Below are 27,294 nucleotides of genomic sequence, written 5' to 3' on the forward strand. Positions count from 1 at the left end.
ATAAACAATATATATTCTATGGTGGAGCCACGGAAGCCTAATAACATGCTTCAATTGATTCCTGAATTTTTATCTTATCCATTTTGAGAACCAAAAAATTGCCCCATAACAATGATAACATTACTCATTTTAGATGATCAATCAAAAGAAGTGGACTCATTAATATGAGGTCACCCTCGTACTACAATCTCTCTCAATATGTAATATATAGTATATATATTGGTGAATAACCAATCTGTTTGTAATATAGTATATAGTATATATTATATATATTGGTGAATAACTAATTTGTTTGTGACTTACACTACAATCTCTCTCAATATATATATATATATATATAGTGTACAGTGTATATATTGGTGAATAACTAATCTGTTTTGTGACGTACACGTCGTCGCTGACGTGGCTTTGAAAGTCAGTCTGTAAATCTGAGTCTGAGCTAATTGTGAGAGACAAAAGAAGTGTTTTGGGCTTCCCTTCACCAAAAAAACCTTGGAAATGAAACGTACAAAACAAATCTCATACTCCTCATCATCCTCAGCAAACGCATAATAATCAACACAACAAACACCACCACCACCATCACCATCACCATCACCATCACCATCACCATCACAGTTTGTTTTTTAGACAGAGAGAGAGAGAGAGAGAAAATCTAGAGAGAGAAGCTCCCCAATTTCACCACCTTCTCTAGCATCTCCGTCAACCGAAAGCCAACTCTAAACTCTAAAATACATACATATATATACATACATCTTTCTTATTTCCAGGTGACGATACTTGTATATGCATACATTGATTTGTCGTGTGGCTTTGAATTGGAGGAAAAAAACCTGACTATTAAATTCTGTGTTTTGGTGTTCTAGGGTTTCGTAAATTGATTTGACTGTGTGGATCACTAGTTCTATTACATGGCATTGTTTCGCAAGTTGTTCTTTCGGAAGCCCCCTGATGGCCTTCTTGAGATCTCTGAAAGAGTTTACGGTATGTTCGTTTTTTTTTTTTTTTTTTTTTAATTTTTTTTTTTTTGGGATTCTCTTTTGGTGTGAAATTGTCTAATACCGCGGATTATCTGTGAAATTTATACATTACTGTCAAATTACTTGTATAATTCTGAATTATACTATACAAATGATAATGGATTTTTGCCTAAAAATTTCAGTAACATTAATATAATTGGGTGCACTTGTGGTAGTGTTTGGTTCACTTGAATGAAATGGAATGGAATGGAATAGAATAATTATTCTATTAAAATGTTCCTTCATATATTTGGTTAGACTCAAACAAATAAAGATGAATGAATTACAAATGAAATCATCTATCACCATATTTAGGGAATGATTGTTCCATAGGAAACCCTAAGAAATTTCCATTCCTTCTTATTCCAATGAACCAAATAGAGTATCAGGGACATCGCAGATCTGCAGGTGAGTGGGGTTCAAATGGGCCGAATTTGATCTCGTCTCAAGCTTGAGTTGAGCTTGATATATTCGGAAGCCTGACTCATTTCTGTTGCTTTTGTGATTATTACTGTATTTGAATTCATTTAAACGAACTCAGGCTAGGTTTTAGCCCACAATAACAACAGCATTAACAATTGAAAAATCTTAGTCCCATGATCTTGTCATTATTAATTTAAAAAGTCCAAAACAAGCATGATCAACTATTAAAGAGAAGATAAAGAAGAAACACAACCACAAAGATTTTTTCATGGAAAACCTATAGTTGGAATCCATCAACATGTGATAAAAACCACGGGCCCTTAGCCATAAGAATAATCCACTATGAAGAAGAGTAGTACAAGAGATTTCTTACAAAGACCAATCCAAGCACACTAGTTTGCTCGAGATCTTCAAGTAGCTCCACCTCTATCCTTCATCTTGTGGATATCCACCTCTGTTATTGAATCCACAACAACGGTGTCGAGTCCACAACAATAACCCACTCACAAAATATTTAAATGATTTTACAACTTGATGATAACTTGAAAGATCTAAAGATACAAACGTATCATCAAGTAAATATGAGAGAAGAATACAAAATAACCTCACTATAGCATTCTCTCAGAAAAGTCAGTCTTTCGAATTAGAATCGCTTGTTGACAAAACAGAATAAGCTCGATATATATAGAGAATCCACCATCGCGGGTGCAAATGTGTCTTTTGTGGGCTGCACAGAAAAAGTTCTAGGAGCTCATTTTGGTCGCGGCCTGCTTGCTGCCTTCTCGCGGCTGCCATTCTTGTTCATTGCGGGCACGAGTCTCTGTTTGTGTGCACAGAGACAGATCCTGAGAAGATACGGGGCACATGTTTTGATTGTGGGCGGTATCGCGGCTTATTCGCGAGCACGATGTCTACACATCGTGGGCACGATGGTCACTGTCGCGGCGCGATGGTGAATGATGACTCCATGGTTATCAGAATTTCGATCAAGATCTTACAATCCTACGGTCCATTTGGGCACAATCGATCCGGATCGTATAAAAAATTCTTTATAGGTAGAATCTTTTGATCTTGGTATTAGGATCTTATAGGACGGTGGAATCCCAATCCAAATCCGATCTTATCTAATCCAATTTACAAGCCTTGTTTTATATTGTATGGCATATTTTATTGTAAATTTTATGTTTATTGTCTAAATACCAATTTATGTGGTCAAAATAAATAATAAAAATTAAGTAGTATTGAATCAAATACACTAAGAAAAACAAACTAGAAAACAAATATTTAAATATTACGGTGATTTAAAAAAACTAACTAGTCGGAAAAATAAACTTAGTTTTAACGGAGTCTGAGGATGGCAAGATGATTGCAACTTTACCCCAATTTTTGGAGAGACTATTTTTGTGACTTGAATTCGCTCTACCAGGGATGCCAAGGACAAACCTTATTATTCAGTTAAACCGCTCTTTTGAGTTCTTAATCTATTTTCATATCTAACTTTGTTAAATATTTTTTCTTCACTTTTTATCCATTATTATAGATTGTACAGTGTTTTGTTATAGAATTCTTCTTATTCACTTTCTTTTTTGATGAAATACAAAGCTTTTACCATTGAGTTTTCTATTGTATAATATTATATGTACATTTTACATGGAGTATTATATTTTTCACAATATCTTCACTTGTTTTTAATAGAATATAGGCTCATTTTGTCTATACTTTTTAAGAAATGTTTATTTAAATTAAATTATTACGTAATTTGTCTTTTTCGGTTGGATCTTACAATCCTTGATCCTATTCTACAATCTGATCCCGTAAACACCTCCAACGATCCAGTGTACGATTCCGATTTTGACAACCTTGGATGACTCAGCTGTTCCTGCAGACTTTTGCCCTAAGCGCACTGCAATACTAGCCCAATCCGTTAGGGAGAAACTCTAGAGTCCGCAAATACCACATCAAGGCTCAATATACATTATTTAGAACTCATACCCACTTAAAAGCTTAAGCCTGTAAGTGGAGAGCCTGTCTAATGTATATTAAGATTCATCACTTTTACTCTTTATCCGATGTAGGACTCTACCTTCACACATGTTCCAACAGTCTCCCTCTCATGTGTGAACCAAACATTAGGCCTCTCTATGCTCTCCCTCGAGTCTTGATCTATCATCAACAAGTTCATTGTAGATCATGACACACTCCCCCTTAATCTTGATCTATAATTCTCCAACATCGAGTCTAGCTTAGGCCACCTGCACACACTCCATCGTGAGCCACCTTACTCCATTAAGAGTCACCTTGTCGCGGTCTAGCCTTGCCATGTGCACCAGAAATTTTCTTTGCTCCATCAAGAGTTGTTATGGATTTTTCTTGCTCTATTGAGAGTCTCCGTGCAAACCCAAGGCTAACAACATCAATGCTCCAGGAGAGCCCACCCATAGATCGTCTACCATCGGCTTTGATACTAGTTGTTAGGGAATTAGGGAGCCCACAAGAGCACAACAATATCGGCCGAATCCATTAAGGAGAAACTCTAGAGTCCACAAATACCACATCAAAGCCCAACATACATTATATGAAACTCATACTCACTTAAAAGCTTAAGCCTATTAGTGGAGAGCCCATCTAATGTATATTGAGGCTCATTTCTTTTACTCTTTCTCCGATGTGGGACTCTACCTTCACACATGCTTCAACAATGATTTCTTTCATCTCTTCAACCCATGCCCTACAACAATAATCACACGACAAACAACCACCTTTAGCCACCTTTCATCCAATCTTGAACCAATACTTTTAGTCAATCTTTCCAAAGACAAACAGCCCCCTTTTTGCATAACTCTGAAAATTCAACTCTGAATTTACAACACTGAATTTGCAATTTCTGAAAAACAACATCATACCTAAAAATAAATCTTGTCAAAAGGTTTCTAATAAGATACATCAAATCTCTTGAATCATTTAATCAAAATAAAAGAACAATTGTTTTGTCAAGAAAGGGATTGCCAAAATATAAACGTTTATTAGGATAAAATCCTAACAGCAATGTTAATAAGAGTAATGAAGAGATAGTCATCCCATCCCACAAGTCATGCTGCACATCATTCAGAACTACTGCCGACTTATGAAACTCATCTGATATATTTGGAAAACCCTATTACAATCCTAAACAACTATTCTATTTTGTTCAAGACTGAAAAAGTTAACAATAGTTGCATTAAACCAGGGTTTTTAAAAATCCTATGAATACACTCTAGGTTATACCCAGGGTTTTTTCAAATTTTTCTTTAAGGGTAAAATGATGTTTGCAAACTAACATAGAGCATTTTACACATAAAATAGGAGTATTAATAGTTATATTGTGAACTCAACCACTTGGGCATTTTGATGGGTGCATGGCCAATTAAGTATGCCGGAGACACATGTTCCATACCTTTACTCAAATATTGAGTATCCTATATGGGTACTAAATAAATTTTAAAAAGTCCATGTAAAATAGTTTATTATTATAGGTTGATTGGACATCAACACATTATTAGGTGTATTATTGGCCACTAGATGATTCTACTCGTATGCTAATAAAATTCAGGGTAAATTACATTGACACCTCCTGAGGTTTATGTTTATTATAGTTTCCCCCCTCACCTTTTGGAAATTACATCCCTCTCCTTAAGGTTTAAAGTTTCATTACAGATTGCCCCCTGAGGTTTAAAGTTGCATAACAGTTCCCTCCCTCATCGTAATGACTATCATACATAAAATTAAATTAATAGGGGGGTCAGTGTAATTTTCCAAATGTGAGAGGGAGAACTGTAATAAACATAAACCTCAAGGGGTGTTAGTGTAATTTACCCTTAAATTCAGATTGATTTTTCTGGCAAGGAACTATTGTGTTAGATTGCAGGCCTTGCATTTCTTTTAGTCAACAAGTACAAAAGAAATTTTTGATTTTTGACTAACAGTTTCATCTTGTGTGTGCTTCTAGTATTTGATAGTTGTTTCACAACTGATGCTTGGGGAGAAGAAGATTATAAAGTCTATGTTGGAGCCATTATTGGTCAACTTCGAGAAAACTATCCTGATGCTTCAATCCTGGTGTTCAATTTCCGTGAGAGCGGGACTGATAGCCTGATTGCTAATGTTTTATCTGAGTATGATATAACCATAATGGACTACCCTCGACACTATGAGGGTTGCCCGTTGCTCACAATGGAGGTGATCCACCATTTTCTAAGGTCAAGTGAAAGTTGGCTTTCCCTTGGGCAGCAAAATGTACTTCTAATGCACTGTGAACGAGGTGGTTGGCCAGTTTTGGCTTTCATGTTAGCTTCTCTCTTGATTTATAGGAAGCAGTATACAGGGGAGCAGAGGACCTTGGACATGATTTATAAGCAGGCCCCACGTGAGCTTTTGCATTTGCTGTCACCTTTGAATCCACTCCCTTCTCAAATAAGGTATTTGCAGTATGTATCAAGGAGAAATGTGGCCTCAGAATGGCCCCCTCTGGATAGGGCTCTCACCTTGGACTGTGTTATTATTAGACTTATTCCTAACTTTGATGGGGAGGGTGGTTGCCGCCCAATATTTCGAATATATGGACAGGATCCTTTCCTTGTTTCTGATCGAACTCCCAAAGTTCTGTTCTCAACTCCAAAAAGGAGCAAAACCGTCCGGCACTACAAGCAGGTATTTATCCCATAATTCTGAATTCTTTAATTCAAATTTTTTTAAAATTCTTGTTAAATCTGGGGGTGGAGGCATAGTTCTTGTTCACCCCCCTCATGTGCATCCTTTGTTTGATATCTTTACACTCCTTACGTAAGACCTTCATAGTTCTTCCTAAGTAGAAGAATCATCATCTGTTGTCCTCATATTTATAGTGGAAAATTTTCAACCTATTCACTCTTGGAGTGGTGATGATGCTGCAGGCTGTTTTACTTGGGCTCGTGGACAGGTGTCATACTTGTATAAATTAGTTGATGTTTCTTATTCATTAACCTTGGCTCTAGAAATATGAGAAAATTGATAAGTGATTGGGGTTTGAAGCTTTCTTTTGTTTAGCTATCTTGTTCCAAAGGTTTTATAGTTCACAACTTTATACAAACCTCAAGTTATTTTTGTTGTCATTTTGCCTTCACTGATACTCTGCACCTCTAAAATGTCATGGTATTTGTTGTTTGTTTCAGAGATCTGTTGTCCATTAATGCTTTGAACCTATTTACTATGTATAGGCCCTTAAAATGTGTTAGTAATTATGCTTGCAATGGAGAGGAAAGGAAAGGATTACATGGTTTGTACTGTTCAATATATACAAATTCTCTCAAAGGGTAGCTGTTCTATTGGAAATTGATTTTAAAAGTTGCATGCTGGGACCATTCTCTCTGTATTTTGTAAAAGAAAATTCACTCTATTTTTTCTTCTTTTAACGTATCAAGGAAATCTGATCCTTTTGCCAATCAATTGTCATTTTGGAGATCTTTTACTTTGGGCTTCAGCAATAAATGGGGATGGTTGAATTAAAATCGATCTCAGGTGCGGATATGAATCCATACAGATAGACACAAATTAGTGTATCATGAGCCTGATTTGTTGGTAAATTAACCCCAGGGCAGAAAAAGCAAAACAAAGAGGTTTGTGTGGTTGACTCTGCTAAGTTTAAACTGAAACTTGGACTACAAACTGAGGTTGCTCCATTTATTACTTTGAGTTTTCAGTTCTGTGGCACCACACCTTTGGAAAAATCTAATTCTCTGTTTTTGTTTTTTCTTCAATTTTTTTATTTGTTTTTTTCTTATGTTCTGTTAGATAAAACACAATTAGTCAATTTCATTTTGGCAACTTCAATATCATGCTGATTGTCTGGAGCTCAATACTGTGTTGTTGCAGGCAGAATGTGAACTAGTTAAGATTGATATCAATTGTCATATTCAAGGTGATGTTGTGCTTGAGTGTATCAGTTTACATGATGACGTGGAACGGGAAGAGATGGTGTTCCGAGTAATGTTCAACACAGCTTTCATCAGGTCAAATATTCTAATTATTAGTCGTGATGAAATCGACATGTTATGGGATGCTAAAGATCAATTTCCAAGAGATTTCAGGGCAGAGGTATGCTTATGTTGTGTTTGAATGACATAACCTTTTGGTAGTATTGTTCCCCCTAACAAGGACCATTTTATTCATTTTTTTTTTCTTTTTTAAATTATCATTTGGATGAAGGTTCTTTTCTCAGACACGGATGCTGCCAATTCTAGAGTTCCCATAGATTTGTCTTGTTTTGAGGAGAAGGATGGCCTTCCAGTGGAGGCATTTGCTAAAGTTCAGGAGATCTTTAGCAGTGTTGACTGGTTAGTTCCGAAGACAGATGCTGCAGTAAATGTTCTCCACCAAATAGCTGCATCAAATGCTGTCCAAGAAAAGTTAGACACACTCAGAGCATTTGGAAGTGATACCGAGAGCTCCACAAACTGGGTCTTAGGTGATCAGTGTGTGCCCTTGCCTGAACCTTCTCCACATGCAGATGGGGCTAGACAGAAGGCTGAGCCTGAACCTGTGTCAATTTCACCCTCAACACCACCTCCATTGCGACCTTATGCTAGGGAACCAGTTGCTTCTCCTCTATCTCCAACTCCACTGCCACTTCATCTTTCAACCTCACAACCTACGCATGATTCACATGGCAAACAGTCTGAGACCTTTCCCGAAGCAGGGCATTCTTCTTTGGTTCCTCAACCTGCTGTTGAAACTCCGCCTTCAGGAACCATTTCCAGTAATTTGTTATCTACTCATTCTCCATCTACAGCCCCTCCAATTGCTTCATCAACTCCACCTCTTCCAGCACTGCCTTTGAAGGAGGATGTAGCTACTGGAACTAAGCCGCCTCCACCACCTCCACCTCCACCTCCATCTGCAAACCCCCCTCCAACTATGCCTTTGAAGGATTCATCTATTGACATTGGGCAGCAAGTAGCCCCATGTCCTTCCCCAACTCCACCTCCTCCAAGTGAGCCTTTGAAGGATAAAACTACTGCTAGAACTGGACCCTGTCCACCCCCACCTCCTCCCCCAAATCTGCCACTGCCGCCTCCTCCTTCGGCTATGTCTTTGAGAGGTAACCAAGCTGTGAGAATTGGATCTCCTTCACCCCCAACTCCACCTCCTCCTCCAACCCCACCTTTAAAGGACAATTCAACTATCAGAACTGCACCACCTCCACCCCCACCTCCTCCTGCAACCCCACCTTTGAAGGAAAATTCAACCATCAGAGCTGGACCTCCTCCGCCTCCGCCTCCTCTTCCTTCTAGGCAAGCTTCAGGGCCTGCAATTTCTGCTTCAGTGCCCCCACCGCCACCTCCACTTGCCCCCAGTTCTTCATCCAAGCTTCTTCAAACTGCACCAGATAGTGCTTCATGCGTCCCATCTGCACCACCCCCTCCTTATCCTTCCGTTAAGGGAAGTATTGGAGATCAGAGTTTGTCCAAGTCTCCCTCTCCTGCACCTCCAACTCCTGCTCCTCCTTTTAGTTCCCCATCTGGTACAAAGGGACGAGGTTTGTCACGTCCTGTAAGTTCAAGAAATAATCAAACGAAGAAGTTGAAGCCATTGCATTGGTTGAAGTTGACAAGAGCAGTGCAAGGAAGTCTGTGGGCTGAGGCACAAAAATCTGGCGAAGCTTCCAAGTGCGTATTGGCAATTATTTATTGGTTTAGGGAGGAAGATTCCTTAATTTTTCTTGCTTTCCAATCCCGTTCAGTTTCATGCATTATATGATTGTCATCTGTGCACATTAGGGCACCAGAGATTGATATGTCAGAACTCGAGAGTCTTTTCTCAGCAGCTGTTCCAAATTCAGATCAAGGGGGAGCAGGCCGCAGATCAGGTTCTCGTTCTTCACTTGGGCAGAAGCCTGATAAAGTGCAACTGGTAATCTAGTTTTCACCTCAGGTGGTGTTGTATATATTGCTAATTATTTTTTATTTCATCTTGTCAACTTTTTAAATCTTGACTTAATTTTGTGATATGGTACATGCAGGCTTATACTTTTATCAATTGAGATGTTTATTATTAGGATAGGTTGTCAGAAGAAATTGTCTAATGTTAACACTTTCTAACACCATGTATGGGGAGCAACACTTGAGTTTTGTATCGCATTGTCTATTATGGGTGTCATATCTTTTTTTAACTTCATTTTGAACTGAATTTTGGCCTGAAGTCCCGATTCAACTATTAATATATCAACACAAATTTGACAGTGCACTTAGTTGGTTCTTGGTTCTTTTTTTTTTTTTTTCTTCTGAGATTAGCATAATTGAATAAAACACCTACCTACTTGCATTCTACAGAAATTTTACAAGCCGGACTATTTCCTATCATTCATAGCATAACAATCTTGATTTCATTCACTTCTCAAAAGCAAACTAAGAAATCCTTCTTTGCTTCTAAATAATGATAACTACGATTCTTCCACTATGCATGCATAATTTACCAATATATGTATATTTCTGTAATATGTGGAATGGGTTTAGGGTTTAGGGTTTATGAAGATTAATTAGATAAAAAAGTGAGAACTCTTCACAAAAATTTGCTTGTAATTTACTGCTATTTGAATATTGCGTAATATTTAAGTGTCTAATGAAGTCCATTAACTTTCTAAAAAAAAATAAAATATGAAGTCCATTAACTAATTTTCAATGTAACAATCATGAGGGATGTGTTTGGATATAAATGTACAAAAGCAATATTTAAACATCATGGGATCATTGTAGTGATTGTTAATATCAAACTATGTAAAGTGTTAATGCCTCATAGACAAGATATAATGGACTTACTTTTTAGTCATTTTCTCTGTAATGGAAGTTTGAAATATTTGTTCATTTAGCACCTCCATCTGGACTGATATTCTGTTTATTGAATGGCTTGCTGATACTGCTGGGTGAAAGAGTCTCATGACCATTAAAACCTGTATTCAGTTTATTCTTTCTTCTTGCAGATTGAACACAGGCGGGCATATAATTGTGAAATTATGCTTTCAAAGGTCAAAGTACCATTGCCCCAGTTGATGGTAAGCTAATAATACTGTCTTCCATTTTCAAATTGTTAAGCTGTACTTTCATTCACTTTAAATCTGTTTAGAATTCGACTCAATAAAATCCTTGCCCCAAGCTTGAGTTGGCTGTATAAATCCCATTCCAATTTCAACACTCCATATGGGGACATATATTTTATTTAGGCATAGTCAATATGTCCCATCATATTGCTCTCACCCTCTGCCCATATGTCATCCTTCATTCTAACAGTATCTTGTAGACATTTTCACTTTCATTGGTCCATTATCTCGTATCCTATCCTTTCTATTACAACTCCATAAAAAAATTTCTCACTGTATTTATCTCGCTATAGAAACATTTCTACTTTGTACATTGTCAATGATTGAACCATGGAATTGAGAATGGATCATCTTTTGGGCATATACTGAACTTATCAACTGAATCTACATTTTTGTCAATTGAATTGAGAAGTAGACCCGTCATTTTATCTGTCTTTCTGTTTATCCGGAATAAAAATTAAACAGCATGTACTGGATGTTGCGTCCAGATGGAAACCTACTACAAGTAACATACAATTATCTCTCCTATTTATTTTATGATAAGAACCTTTATTTTGTCGACTTCTTGTCTAAAATCCAAGGCACTATCTTGTAAGGGAGTTAATTGTATATTTTATTTGACTTCATTTATGCTTCCTTGCAATACTTTTTAAGAGGTTTTTGAAATATTTGAGATTCTGTTTCTTTTCTATTAAGTAAGCATTTAAGTTTTCTTGCAGTTTTGAGGTGGCTATGAAATTATTGAGTCTATTTCCTTAGCTTTTTGTCTCATACTTTTATCCTGAATTAATTCCTGTTGTTCCTCATTATTTTAAGACATTTTTCCAGTTTGTGTAATGTTTGTTTGTATAATTTGTTTTGTACGGTCTTGCTATTTCAGATTATACAATAATGGGTTATTTTCTGATCAGCTATCAGTTATGTAATCTTGTGGAAATGTGACAGAGTTCAGTGCTTGCCTTGGAGGATTCAGCATTAGATGTTGACCAGGTGGATAACCTCATAAAGTTCTGTCCAACAAAAGAGGAGATGGAGCTGCTTAAGGTATGGAGATAGGGTATGGGTTCAATTATAAAGTTGGACTATAATGCTACTCTGCTTAGGTGTGTACCTTCTCTAGAGTCACAGGTAGATCTGGAAAATACAGGTTGCAATTCCTTTTAGTTGTAATTAGACTTATGTTTCCATTTTCAGGGCTACAATGGAGAAAAGGAAAAGCTAGGAAAATGTGAACAGGTTTGTGGGCTTTCACTTCTCCATCTTTAACTGAGTGCTGTAGTCTACTTCTTTTGTTTCAGTTCAGTCATAATTCATTGCCATTCAACGTGACATGACATGGGTTGAGCTTTTTTCTGATTCTTTCAAACAGTTTTTTTTGGAGTTAATGCAAGTACCACGAATAGAATCTAAGCTAAGAGTTTTTTCATTTAAGATGCAGTTCCGTACCCAGGTTAGAAGAAACATTCATCCACCGTCTTGCTTCCAATTTTGGTTTTGTTTTATTATTTGAATGACATATTTTTTAACAATTCAGGTTTCTGACCTTAGAAATAGCCTGAATGTTGTCAATTCAGCAGCAGATCAGGCGAGTTATCCATTTCTACTCAATCATCATTTGTGCTATCTCATATATTCAACTGAAAATTGACATTCCATCACATGTTAATGATGTTCTTACCAGATCAGGTGCTCTGTCAAATTCAAAAGAGTTATGCAGACAATCCTTTCATTAGGAAATGCTTTGAATCAGGGAACTGCCAGGGGTGAGTTCAAGTTTAATTAGTCGGGTTTATTGAAAGTTGCTTGCTATGTACTTATTTGATATGCACTCACATGGCTTCAATATTTTCTGCTGCTACCGGCTGAAATATATCTTGAAATTTAAATGATGCAAAGAGAGAACTTTTGTATCTGTGAGATAGTTAGGGAAGTCCACAAACAAACGTTAAGTGAACCTTTTCTTCCTAAAGGTGGCAAAGAGTTACATGAGGGTGAAAGTTGGAGCATTGTGGGGAGTCACGGGCAAAAACACATAAGAATGCACCTATGAAGCAATGCATGTACTATATGAGTCCATATGATATAATACTTAAGAACAAGGGAAGGTGAAATAATAAAGTTCCTAAAATAAGGGAGAAGGAGATACTCGTGCATGATGACAAGTTTGCACTACTTTTCGTAGAGCAAAACCAATATATAAAATAAGTTAATTTTCACTTCCCAGTTTGATGGTGTAATGCCCCGAAATAATAATGTTAAAATCCACCTACTCTCCACCTACTTCACCCACTTAAACCTACTCCACTAAACCTAACCCACTACACCACTACCACCTCACCTACTCCACTAAACCTAACCCACTACACCACTACCACCTCCACTTCACCTACTCCTTACCTACTACACACTCACCCTCTTCTATATATAGGAATCATGAATCATTGTAATACAACATATCAACAACAATCAATAATAACATACAATTTATCATCTCTCTATCAATTTATCTTACATGGTATCAGAGCTATAGGTTAAACTCTTGGTGTTCTTCGTCTTCCGGCGGGCGGCAACCTTGCCTTGACCGTCCGCCGGGCCTCAACCTATTCTCCTTTTGAACTTGTTGACAGTCGTATCGACAACAACTCTATAATATTGACGCTTGAGTTCACTACTGGGCATGTCTCAAGCCCATGCACCATCATCTTGCTTCTGCACACCAACATTACTGGTTACTCCGTGATCTCCGGCTTAGCCATGGGCATGGAACTCATCTGTTGGGTTTCTCAGTTTGATTTTTGGGTTCTCTCAATGCCAAGATTTGTGCTGCTTCCACCACGTATTGTCGGGCACCTCCATTGTAAAACCCATCTGCGAAAATGCAAATTACAACACTCCTTAGCACTACAAATGAATCAAGTGCCTCTGGGTGTTGACACTCTTCTATGTATGTCCAGCTTCGACATCCTTAGCGTCGCAGACTTCATTTTCATCTACAGGCGAGTCCTCGACCCTACGAAAACCTAGCCCTTAGAGGCCTCACCGAGCTTCCAAGAATGGGGATCGGCCTTGTCATAGCCATCGTGCTGGAACATTTCCACAGCCTTCTCAGCTTCTTCAACAGCCAGCAAACACACACACACACAAAAGAAAAAAAAAAAAAAAAAAAAAAAAAAAAAGAAGGCCAAGTATAACATTTTCATAGCTAATCACAAGCCTGATTGGCCAAAGAGAAACGCTGGGATTGAATAGCAGCAGCTTTTTCAGAGACCAAAGCTTGACTGAGCAGAGTCTTGACCTCCCATGCCGAGTAAGGAAAGCCCTTCCTGGCATACGAGTTGAGCAGAGCAGCACTCGATTCCTTCACAAGACTCGCGAACACGTTCTCAACGTCGTCGTTTCTCGTCGTGGCCTCCAACAGAGTGAGATCGTATCTGTACCGCTCGAACGCTCTCGACCCAAACACCTTCGACACCGTCGATCCCTCTGGCACCATCATAGGCCATGCTTCTCTCCTGCTGCTCCAAAACTGGGGGGTACACCTTCCTCTGTTTCTGGTGTAGAGAAACCCAGGCCTAGAAGATGCTTCTGTTGCAGCTGAGAAGCAAACAAGGAACGGAAGAAGAATAAGGAGTGGACTCAGTGGTAGGGAAGAAGAAACTTGTTTTCTTTAATCTGGGTGGGTACTCTTGTTTTCTTTAATCACCCTCTTTCCAATACTCTGACCAAACCCCACTCGGCTCCCCACTACCCAATTTTAATTTTTAGCTTATTTTATGTATCTCCATATTCTTTTTTTTATTATAAAACCAACACATCCACCGACCCATCCCTCACTTTCTTTAAGCCCCTCTTTCCCTCACATGGGTTTGTCCCCATTCTCCCCTCATATTTTCAACTTTTCTTTCACTTTTTCCCAAAGTCTTTGCTCTGCTAAAGACGTGGCCTCAAACATATACCCAACACCCTATTTCCACTACACTTTTCTTTCCACTCATCTTCTCCATTCCCCACTTTTATTTTCTTATATAATCAACATACCCATCCTTCTTTTCCCCACTCAACTATATTATACTAGCCTTCATTGATTCCACTGGCTTCCAACATTTCATTTTATTTATTTTTTATTATTATTATTATTATTATTTTTACCAAAAAAAAAAAAAAAAAAAAAAAACTACATTCATTCCAGTTGCTTTTTCTGCATTACCACACCTCCCATTCGAGTTTGCACAACAACACAAAATAACACCACAAATATTCCACACCCTTGTCATTTCTTCATGCCGGGGATCAACCCCGATCACCATTTTACACCACAAAACACAAAAAAAAAAATAAAAAATAAAAAAAAAATAAAAATAAAAAAAAATAAAAAAAACACAAACAAAACCCAAACAACCACATCCACAGGCGGGATTTTTCTTCTCTACTCTACTGCAGGTCTCTTCTTCTTACTTTTATCTTGGGTGTCCCGTGCCAGTCCGGTCTCCGTGCTTCCTAGACCACCAAGCAAGTTGCCTCCTCCTGCTCCTCCACTGCAGCATATGGCGGACCTCCGAATCGGAACATCACGGTGGCCTTCCGCATCAGCTCCTTGTTTTCTGCCTTTAGCACACTTATCTCTGCTCGCGCATCCTTATACATGCGTTGGAGCAGAGCCAGCTGGGAGTTTAACTGTTGCACCTCATTTGTCCTGCTCTGCAGCCGGTGCGACAAGTTTGTGACCGCAGTCATGGTTTCCACACATGACTTCAGAGTATACTGATTGGCCTCAATATCAGTTTGCACCGCCATTTTTTGCTCCACCGACCGCATCGGAAAGTTCAACGGAGCAAACACAGAGGTGTTTGGTTGAGGTTCACTGGCCACCGCACCAGTTCTCTCTCTTGTTGACTCATTGAGGTCGGGAAAGAGAGTGAGTAGACCACGGGATGAAGAGGCCATATTCTGGGTAGCTGAACGGGAAGAAGAGGCCATGTTTTTTGGGTTGCTGAGTGTTTTCGAGAAGGGTTGGATACAGAGTATTTACAGATTGTTTCAGAATAACAAGTTCAGAGGTTTCAGTCTGGTTTGGTTTCCTCCGCCTCCGCATTGGTTTATATTGACACAGACGACGCGGCTGACACGCCGCTCTGTCGCTCACGTGCCTCGCCGCGTCTGCGGCTCACCTTTTGATGGCTCGACGCTTTCTGTCGGGCACGACTTTTGATGAAGTGGGCGCGCCTTTTGAGGGCGCAACTTTTGATGGCACGCCTTTTTATGGATTGGGCACGCATTTTGATGGCACGTCTTTTTATGGATTGGGCACGCCTTTTGATGGCACGCCTTTTGAAAGATTGGGCACACATTTTGAGGGTGCAACTTTTCAAGGGTCCGACAAGACTCTGTAAACTGTCTCGACATTGATTCCGGTTAGCTCCTTTAAGGGTCCGACAAGACTCTGTAAACTGTCCCGACATTGATTCCGGTTAGCTTCTTCAAGGGTCCGACAAGACTCTGTAAACTGTCCCGACATTGATTCCGGTTAGTTTCTACAAGGGTCCAGCAAGACTCCGTAAACTGTCACAACAACTGTCACAACAGTGTCTGTTACAACGGTCCGACATGACCCCGTAAACTGTCTTCTACATCGGTCCGACATGACCCCATAAACTGTCTTCTACATCGGTCTGACACGACCACACAGTGTCTGCTACAACGGTCCGACATGACCCCATAAACTGTCTTCTACATCGGTCTGACACCGCCATCCAGTGTCCTCTACACCGTTATGACACCACCATACAGTGTCCTCTACATGGTTATGACACCCCCATACAGTGTCCTCTACAACGTTATGACACCACCATCCAGTGTCTTCACCAATGGTCTGACACGACCATACAGTGTCTCTTATCCTCTTTTATTTTTATGTATTTTCTTGTTTTGTTACTCTCTCCAAACTCAAGTTGGTTAGTTCCTATCCCCCTTGAGTTTGCGGGGGGTTGTTAAAATCCACCTACTCTCCACCTACTTCACCCACTTAAACCTACTCCACTAAACCTAACCCACTACACCACTACCACCTCACCTACTCCACTAAACCTAACCCACTACACCACTACCACCTCCACTTCACCTACTTCTTACCTACTACACACTCACCCTCTTCTATATATAGGAATCATGAATCATTGTAATACAACATATCAACAACAATCAATAATAACATACAATTTATCATCTCTCTATCAATTTATCTTACAAATAACAACAATCCACATCATAATATACCATAGAATGTATCACTAGCATTATATTTAACATTTCATTGATACTCCTCAATCATACAAAAGATGACGTATGCATGTATACATTCATAAATTCTAGATTCTAAATCTATAGCGTATGACATGTGTACACGAATGGGAATAAAAGGAGATACATATAAGCTTATGCTCTAATGGCTTCATCTTTCCAAGTCAATGCTTGGGTACAACATAAATGAGTTCAACTCAATACAGTTAAAGCCCATAGCTTGTACAAAAATAATTACATCAAAAGAAACAAAAGAAGCTCTTGGTTCCAAGTCCTCACAAGCTATGTCCTTGGTGAAGGTATATCATCAGCACCTGAAAGTTATTTTCCACACAGGGTGAGTTAAAGCCCAGTAGAGATACTTCAACACAATGTATAAAACTTGATGAAGTCATAAGGTGAATGCATATGCATGCCATTTGTCAAACGTTTTACATTTCTATCTCAAACAATGCAATGCCAAGATTATATATATATCAATTCATGAAAAAAATATCCTTTTATATCAGAAAACTAGGCAGTGGATACAAACACTAAGAATCTCTAGGTATGTGTCTGCCCGTAAACTATACAAGCACTACTAAAGCCATTTTACTGGTACTAACCGGAAGGATCGGCACCTAACTGCGTGAGTTTCTGGACTTTCACTAAGGACACACATGCCAACATAATAACCACAACCACACCCACACCCACACCCACACCCACACCCACACCCCCTAACAAAATTCACCAGGGTATTCATCAATTTTTCTTAAAACAATGCATTTTCAATGCTTAAGTATGAAACAATGCTCAACGCAAAATGTATGAGTAATTAGTTTCAATTAACATAATCCTCATACAATTTTTACAATAATCAAAACTATCCTTCACCGATAGCCCAAAACAGATATTTCTACTTAATAGATAATTTCCCAACAACAGGTATAATCTCATCATTTTTCGAAATGAGAGTGATACATATATCCAACTCCATCCTCATCATCAACATATACATTCATTTCATTCTTTCAAAAATCCAACATCATTTCTTTTTCCTTCATAAATCAAACATTTGTGATTTTCAAATCACATACCCTTTTCTTCCAAATATATTTCCAAAGAAGATATTTCCAATGTTTCAACATAACTCAACAATAAGCACCTCCCCATAGCCTTTCTCAAGAACCCATTTGAAAACCCCTCTTTTACATTTCAAAATCAAACCCTAGGTTTAACCCAAAATCTCCAAATCACTAAACCTTTTCAATGAGCAAATAAATAGGCTAAGAATCATACCAAAGGTTGAAGAAATCCCTACCTCAAGAGTAGAAAAGGAAGAGAGCAACAGTAAAACTTTGACGAAGCCAAAAACAAGATCCTCTCCGATTAGAATGAAGCTTTTGACGATCTCTACCTTTTCTCCAAAGATCAATAGTGGAGAAATCAATAGGTAAGGGTGTATTTGGGGTTTTAAGGTAAGAACTAGAGAGAGAGAGAGAGAAAGAAGAAATTAGGGTTTGAAATGTTTTAGAGAGAAAGTGAAAAAGTGATAAAATTTCTCTTTTTCAGATTTGATATACGCACAGACCGCTCGAACAACCAAACTACCGCTCAAGCGTCAGACACAATAAGTGACATCGCTCGAGCGCACAATGTCCCCCTTCCAGAAGTTCAGATCTGTAAAAGACTGTTCGAGTACAAGAAATACCGCTGGAGCGAAGATCACCCTACTCCCAGAAGTTTTGCAGACTTGCAAAATACTGGGAGATCTCAAAGACCGCTCGAGCGACCAAAACACTACTCGAGCAAACAAGAAGAAAACTGGACAATAACTCTATTGAAAAACTAACTCCCAACCTAATGCTTTATTCACTTGACTTTTATTGATTTATGGTTTGCATTGACTATTACTTCATGGGGGTCACCATCTGAATTTGTTTGAAGCAGTTTCAATTTCTTTTACTTTGTTAAACAAGTAAAGCCCATGTGTACTCGGTACCATGAGAGTTTACAGGGGAAAAGTTCAGAACTGAGGATTGAGCAGAAGATTATCATCATTTAGATTGATGAGGAGTCAAGAGGGGGGTTTGTAGAGATCATTGAGAGAAATCGGTTACGAAGCTTTTCCTTGAAGATTGACTTGGGAGGAGTTTTTTGGGCAATGCAAACTTTGAGAGAAGCATGGGGAAAGATTAGTGAAGGCAGACTTTTTAGCAAATATAGTAGTAGTTCAGCAGTTTTCTGTTTACAAAGATTCAACAATAAGAAAGGGTTCTTTATTGAGATATATCCAAATGGGTGGTGTTGGAATGTATCCCACATCGCCTGGAGTTGCCCCATCTGTGCTAGTTATAAGGTTTCAGTTTCCCTTTCCTTAATACTTGGGTTTTAAGGAGAAGTGTGGGCTGTGCTTTTCAATTTGGTATTAGAGCTTGGTTGGGCCTATGATTGGTGTGCCATTTGTCCGGCTAGTATATGTTGTGCTGGAAATTGTGTTCATGCATATAATATGATAGTGGTGTTGGTGGTAGATAGTGGCATGTATAGAATATGATAGTGGTGTTGGTGGTAGATAGTGGTATGTATAGAATATGATAGTGGTGTTGGTTGTAGATAGTGGCATGTATAGAATATGATAGTGGTGTTGGTGGTAGATAGTGGCATGTATATAATATGATAGTGGTAGATAGTGGTAATATATAATATGTAAGTGGCATATAATGGGTTATGATGATGTTTGTAATATCTCCTATATAAGGAGTGTCATTTGGTCTTGTAAGATAAGAAGTTTTGAATATAACTGAAATATATTCCTTCTTCCTCATATTTTTCGGAGTTCTTCTTCTTCATATTTTCTAAGTTGGTATCAGAGCAACAAAAAACACAGCAGCCCTAAAACCGTCATAGCCATGTCGGAAGTCACGTCCGGAACCACTTCAACCCCTGCCGCTGCCATTCCGGTGAAAACGTCCAACTCTCACTCTGTCCAAATCACCACCATCCGCCTAAATGGTGATAATTTTCTCCGCTGGTCACAATCTGTCCGGATGTATATCCGTGGGCAAGGAAAGATCGGTTACATCACTGGTGACAAGAAGGCTCCTGCTGTTAATGATCCGTTGTTCGACAATTGGGACGCTGAAAACTCCATGGTTATGACATGGTTGGTCAATTCCATGGAGGAGGATATAAGCTCTAATTACATGTGCTATACTACTGCACAAGAATTGTGGGATAATGTTAGTCAGATGTATTCTGACCTAAGAAATCAATCTCAAGTTTTCGAATTAACTTTGAAGTTGGGAGAGATTCGTCAAGGAGATGATTCCGTCACCAAATATTTCAATTCGTTGAAAAGTTGTGGCAGGATCTTGACATCTTCAACACATACGAATGGAAATCGGTTGACACCACCACAAGAAAACTGTGGAAGACAGCCGTATTTACAAGTTTCTTGCCGGCCTCAACATTGAGTTCGATGAAGTGCGAGGAAGAATTATTGGCAGACCTCCTCTCCCATCCATTGGCGAAGTATTTGCTGAAGTCAGAAGGGAAGAGAGCCGAAGGAGCGTCATGCTTAAGAAAAAAGGTAATGGTGAATCAATTGAAATTTCTGCTTTAATTAGCGATGCTGCGGCCAACAAGGCTGCAAATTACCAGCGCAGGTTTGATGATAAGCCACGGGTCTGGTGTGATTTTTGCAACAAGCCTCGCCATACACGCGAAACGTGTTGGAAGATTCATGGCAAACCTGTCAACTGGAAAAGCAGCAAACAAGGAGAGAAGAATCGTGGCTTTCCTACCGCTAATGAAGCCGATTCAGGTCCCTTCAACAAAGAGCAGATTGATCAACTCTTAAAGCTGATAAAATCCAACTCCTCATCCGGTACTCCTAGTGTTTTGTTGGCACAAACAGGTAGAAATCCTAAAGCCTTCTCTTGCCTAAACTTCTCTCCGTGGATCATAGATTCCGGTGCCTCTGATCACATGACTAGTTTTTCCCATTTATTTAGTACCTATTTCCCTTGTTCCGGTCATGACAAAATCAGAATAGCCGATGGTAGTTTTTCACCTATTGCAGGAAAAGAATTTATTAAACTAACTGAGAAAATTAATCTCAATGCTGTTCTTCACGTCCCCAACTTAGCCTGTAACCTTTTGTCTGTCAGTAAACTATCTAAGGATTCTAATTGTCGTGTTACATTTTTTGAATCCCATTGTGAATTTCAGGACCAGAACTCGGGGATGATGATTGGGCGTGCTAGGATGCTTGAAGGTCTTTACTACTTTGATGAAGTACCTGTTAGTAATAAAAAAGCTCAGAGCTTTAATAGTACTAGTTCAATCTCTGTTCGAGAAAAAATAATGCTATGGCACTATAGGCTAGGACATCCTAGTTTTCTTTATCTGAAACATTTATTTTCAGAATTATTTAAAGGGATTGATTCTTCTTCTTTTCATTGTGAAAGTTGCATTTTTGCAAAATTTCATCGCTCTACTTATTTGCCAAAACCTTACCAGGCTTCCAAACCTTTTTATTTGATTCATAGTGATGTTTGGGGCCCTTCTAAAATCACTACTCTTTCTGGTAAAAGATGGTTTGTTACATTTATTGATGACCATACCCGCTTATGTTGGATTTATTTGATGAATAAAAAATCTGACGTGAAAAATTTATTCACAAATTTTTACAATATGATTGAAAACCAATTTCACACCAAAATTGGTATTTTACATTCTGATAATGGAACAGAATATTTCAATGAGCAGTTGGGTGAGTTTTTGGAAAAAAATGGGATTTTTCATCAATCTACATGTCGGGATACCCCTCAACAAAATGGCATTGCAGAACGAAAAAATAAACATCTACTTGAAGTAGCACGTGCTATAATGTTTTACATGCATGTTCCTAAATATTTATGGGGTGAAGCAATTTTAACAGCCTCTTATTTGATAAACAGGATGCCTACAAAGGTGTTAACATACAAAACACCTTTTGATTGTCTCAAAACTTTTTTTCCTGACACGAGGTTGTTTTCTGATTTACCCGCCAAAGTTTTTGGATGTACTGCCTATGTTCATGTTCCTAGTCAATTTCGTTCAAAACTTGACCCCCGTGCTATAAAATGTGTTTTTTTGGGTTATTCCTCAAACAAAAAGGGGTATAAGTGCTTCGATCCTCAAAACAAGAAATTTCATGTGAGTATGGATGTGTCATTTGTGGAAACAAAATCCTATTTCCCCAACACTTCTCTTCAGGGGGAGACAAGTGGAGTAGAAGACCGTTTTTGGGATATTTCTATCCCGCTCCCCAATGTCATTTATCCTACACAAAAATCACATCTGTCTGATAATGATCACTTAGGAGAACCAAGTTCTATGGTGCCTAGTCAAGAAGATTCTTGTTTAGGGGGAGAAGTACTACAAAATGATCTAAATCCTGAGCTTCAGGTTTATACTAGGAAGCGATTTCATCTGAGGAATAATGACCCGAATGTCCATTCTAATGACCCGAATGTCCACCCGAGTTCTGGCATCGAAATTTTAGGTAATCCTATTCCTTCTATTTCCGACCTTGATGTACCTATAGCAATTAGGAAAGGTGTCCGAAATTGCATTAAACATCCTATTGCAAATTACCTCTCCTATCAAAGACTGTCTAAAAACCATAGAGCTTTCACATCTAGGATTTCACACTTGTTTGTTCCAAGGAATATACAGGAAGCATTGGATGATCCGAATTGGAAATTAGCAGTCATGGAGGAGATGAATGCTTTAAGGAGAAGTGGTACTTGGGAGATAGTTGATCTACCCAAAGACAAGAAAACAGTTGGGTGTAAATGGGTGTTTACGATAAAATGTAACGCAGATGGAAGCGTTGAGAGATACAAGGCGAGACTGGTAGCTAAAGGCTTCACTCAAACTTATGGGATCGACTATCAGGAGACGTTTGCTCCTGTTGCTAAAATAAATTCCATCAGAGTACTGTTATCTCTTGCAGTAAATTCAGATTGGCCTCTACATCAACTTGACATTAAAAATGCATTTCTCAATGGTGATCTTGAAGAGGAGGTGTTCATGAGCCTACCGCCGGGATTTGAGCAGAGACTTGGAAGTGACAGAGTATGCAGATTGAACAAGTCATTATACGGACTCAAACAATCACCAAGAGCGTGGTTTGAACGCTTTGGGAAGGCAGTTATCAGTTGTGGCTTCTCGCAGAGTCAAGCAGATCACACAATATTTTATAAACATTCAAAAAACAGTAAAATTGCAATTTTGATTGTTTATGTTGATGACATCATTTTAACTGGTAATGATGAAGCAGAGTTAGCAGCCCTCAAAGAGAAACTCGCAAAAGAATTTCACATTAAGGATCTGGGAGCCCTCAAGTATTTCCTCGGAATGGAATTTGCAAGATCCAAGGAAGGTATATTCGTTAATCAGAGAAAATATGTTCTTGATCTCCTTGGAGAAACAGGTATGCTTGGTTGTAAGATGGCAGAGACTCCGATCGAGCCTAACTTGAAGCTACAAGCTGCTAAGGCTGAAGAAGTCAAAGAGAGAGAACAATATCAGCGACTTGTAGGGAAATTGATTTACTTGTCTCATACGCGGCCTGATATTGCCTTTGCAGTCAGCATGGTAAGTCAGTTCATGCACTCACCAGGGGCAGAGCACTTTGAGGCCGTTTATAAGATCTTAAGATATTTGAAAGGAACTCCAGGGAGAGGCTTACTATTCAAGAAACATGGACATCTTCAAGTTGAAGTATACACAGATGCAGACTGGGCAGGAAGTGTTACAGACAGGAGATCAACATCCGGATACTGCTCCTTTGTAGGTGGGAACCTAGTTACTTGGCGGAGTAAAAAACAGAATGTGGTAGCTAGAAGTAGTGCAGAAGCAGAGTTCAGAGCTGTTGCCCATGGAATCTGTGAAGTAATGTGGATTAAAAGAATTCTTGAAGAATTAAAGCTTTCTCACCCGACACTTATGAAGGTCTATTGTGACAACAAAGCAGCTATATCTATAGCTCATAATCCAGTTCTACATGATCGCACCAAACATATAGAAGTGGATAAACATTTCATCAAGGAGAAAATCAATGCTGGCATAATCTGTATAACCTACCTTCCAACAGGTGAACAATTAGCTGATGTGCTAACGAAGGGACTACACAAGAAGCAATTTGATAAGCTGACTAGGAAGCTGGCTATGGAAGATATCTTCAAACCAGCTTGAGGGGGAGTGCTGGAAATTGTGTTCATGCATATAATATGATAGTGGTGTTGGTGGTAGATAGTGGCATGTATAGAATATGATAGTGGTGTTGGTGGTAGATAGTGGTATGTATAGAATATGATAGTGGTGTTGGTTGTAGATAGTGGCATGTATAGAATATGATAGTGGTGTTGGTGGTAGATAGTGGCATGTATATAATATGATAGTGGTAGATAGTGGTAATATATAATATGTAAGTGGCATATAATGGGTTATGATGATGTTTGTAATATCTCCTATATAAGGAGTGTCATTTGGTCTTGTAAGATAAGAAGTTTTGAATATAACTGAAATATATTCCTTCTTCCTCATATTTTTCGGAGTTCTTCTTCTTCATATTTTCTAAGTTGTTGTGGTTCAGGAAGGTGTGTTGAAATGTGTCCCATATCGCCTGGAGTTGCCCATCTGTGCTAGTTATAAGGGTTCAGTTTCCCTTTCCTTAATACCTGGGTTTTAAGGAGAAGGGTGGGCTGGGCTGGGCTGGGCTTTTCAATTGGTGGCAGGGGAGAAACGAAGCAATATCATTGTTCCGGCAGGGAGTAATGGTTGTGGTTGGGCAGACATGGCTTAGATGCTTGGAAATGCCATTAATAGGGACCTCAGTGACAAGAGGAATAAGGGAGAGATGAGGAGGAGGGGCAGGGAAGGTACGAGGCAGAGAGAGGTTGCAAAGGATTGGGCTTATAGTGGAGGACCTCGCGTCGAAATGGTAGAAGGTCAGAATATAGGGATGACCTCCTTTATTTGCCCATCGATCGACCACCCAAGGGTGATCCAACCTCCTTTATTTGCCTGCTTCTGCTGTTGTTTCGGTTATTTGTTTCTGAACAAATAAGAAATGTTTGGTTACCTATTCCTAAACAAATAAACAATGTTTAGGTCTGTGTTTCCGAATTTCAATCATATGTTCTGGAGTTTAGTCTAGAAAAAATGACGAACAATTTTTATTATTTTTGTCATTTTTTTTCAAGAAACTTACCATTACAAGGCCAATCTTTTCTGAGCTAAAAATACCATCAAAGCTAGGAATCTTTTCTAACCTTTTATTATTGTACTTCTCTCATCTCATAGAGTTGTGGTTGTCAAAAAAACTTCTACTCATTGTCATACTGGAGAAGTGTATGTAAACAAATGGTTGCCGCCGGAATATTGCCGCCAAAGAGTTTTCAAGATTTTGAGGGTGGGTAGGTTTTAAAGGTGGGATTTGGGAAAGATGGATGGGTGGTGATGGGGGTGGGTGCTCTCGTAAACCCTAACTCATGATGTAGTGGGTATGTGGGCTTAATTGTGAGATGGGGTATCCCAAAATTATTCAGTGTGTTTTGTTTGAGTTTTTTGAATTAAGTTTTTTGAAAACTTAGTTTTTTGGTTTTCTTGTTTTTTTGTTTTTAGTGAATTTTTTAAAATTTTAAACATTTTTTTTTTACTTTTTTAGATGCACCTTACTTAGATGTATCTAAAAAGTAAAAAATTTGTGAAAAAATATTTTAAAAATTTAATAAATACATAAAAATACAAAAAATGTACTGAATTCTCGTTTTTTTTTTTTTTGTATTTTTTGTATTTAGTGAATTTTTAAAAGGTTTTTTTCACAAAATTTTTACTTTTTAAGTATATTTATGTTAGGTATGTTTAAAAAGTAAAAAAAAATTGCTTAAAATATTAAAAAAATTTATTAGAAACAAAAAAATACAAAAAATAAGAAAGTAGAATTTTCTGGAAAGTGTTTTTGAAAAACACAACCAAGCAAGCTGATTATCTTTTTTAGTAATTTCACTTGAGGTTATTGTTGTAATAAAAAAAAGCTGAAAAATGGGGGATCCAAAGTAATTGATGGGGTGCTTGTAGTAGCACTCATATACAGGATCTCACACCCTTTCATTTGGCAATAGGTATATCAAGATTAGTAGGCTCAAGAGTAGTAATATCAGTGGACTCAAGGGGAACACGAGGGTTACCTGGACTCTCACCAGGAGAAGGAGATAGCAGTGGATGATCAGAAATAGTCTCTTGCGTCCAAGTAACTTTCTGTTTTTCTTTGTCCTTGACATAGATTTGCCCTTCCTTGTCCTTGATGACATTAGATTTTGTATTGTTAGTAACATTTAGTTCACCTTGGATAGTCTCCACAACTGGTAATGATCCAAGAGCAACAAGAACAATAGGAATCTCTTCATACCAAGGCTTCCCTTAAAAGGATGACCGTGACATCATACAAGACAAGAAGATGACATCCAGGGAGACAAACCACTCACGAGATGGAGGGTGATAACACTTATACTCCATTTGAGTTGGCAAGTATCCCAGCAAAACACATTTGAGAGAGTGAGGATCCAACTTATCCCAAGTAGGGGAATGATTGTGGACAAAACAGACACAATCAAAGATTTTAGGAGAAATGAAAAATAGAGACTCGGAACCTAAGAGGACCTGGAGAGGAGCTTGTTTATGCAACACTTGGGTAGGAAGATGATTTATGAGATATGCAGCGGTGAGAACAACCTTGCCCCAGTGGGACCGAGGCACACCCATAGGGAAACACATACAGTGAGCCATATCAAGAAGATGACGATTCTTCCGTTTGGCAACCCCATTTTGCTGAGGTGTGTCGGTGCAAGAAGTCTGATGGATAATGCCATGTGTGGAAAAATATCTCACTAAACCTGAATTAATGTATTCACCACCGTTATCAAAACGCAATATTTTTACAGCTGCACCAAATTGAGTATCAATCATTTTATGAAAATTTTGGAACACAGAAAAAACCTCACTCTTTTCTTTCATAAGCTACAAAGTAGTACGAGAAAAGTTATCTATAAAGTGACAAACCATCTATGACCTTTCAAAGGTACAACACTTGATGGACCCCAAACATCAGAATGTATTAAGGAAAATGGTACTAAACTTTTATTAAGAGTAGAAGCAAAAAAAGCTTTCTGTTGTTTGCCAAGTTGACACGACTCACAATGAAACTCAAAAACATTATTTTTGGTAAAAACAGAGGGAAATAAATGCCTATGTAATAAAAAAGACAGATGCCCAAGAAGCCGATGCCACAGCCACAAGTCTTCCTTAGTGGTTGGAAACTGGACAGAATGATGAGCCAGCTTGTCTGTCTGATCTAGGATATAGAGACCATGTTCCATTCTACCACTGCCAATCATCCTCCTCGTGATAAGG

The 27,294-nt window shown here is 38.5% G+C and overlaps 1 protein-coding gene across 3 annotated transcripts in view; it reads left to right on the top strand.

Moving 5' to 3' along the window:
• The first annotated feature begins 346 nt into the window (after positions 1-346).
• The window catches only part of LOC114261296 (formin-like protein 18), a 68,657-nt gene continuing 41,709 nt past the window's right edge, over positions 347-27,294 (top strand). For all 3 annotated transcript variants that reach the window (XM_028201529.2, XM_082924957.1, XM_082924958.1), the window contains exons 1-12: positions 347-770; positions 867-984; positions 5,428-6,128; positions 7,329-7,550; positions 7,662-9,121; positions 9,233-9,365; positions 10,432-10,503; positions 11,494-11,592; positions 11,743-11,784; positions 11,918-11,998; positions 12,083-12,133; positions 12,230-12,311. In XM_028201529.2, coding sequence (XP_028057330.2) covers positions 912-984; positions 5,428-6,128; positions 7,329-7,550; positions 7,662-9,121; positions 9,233-9,365; positions 10,432-10,503; positions 11,494-11,592; positions 11,743-11,784; positions 11,918-11,998; positions 12,083-12,133; positions 12,230-12,311 — 3,016 coding nt within the window. In that variant the 5' untranslated portion in view covers positions 347-770; positions 867-911. The remainder of the gene's footprint in view (positions 771-866; positions 985-5,427; positions 6,129-7,328; positions 7,551-7,661; positions 9,122-9,232; positions 9,366-10,431; positions 10,504-11,493; positions 11,593-11,742; positions 11,785-11,917; positions 11,999-12,082; positions 12,134-12,229; positions 12,312-27,294) is intronic.

This window comes from Camellia sinensis, chromosome 4 (genome assembly GCF_055761805.1).
Source record: "Camellia sinensis isolate YWXY chromosome 4, ASM5576180v1, whole genome shotgun sequence".
NCBI lineage: Eukaryota > Viridiplantae > Streptophyta > Magnoliopsida > Ericales > Theaceae > Camellia > Camellia sinensis.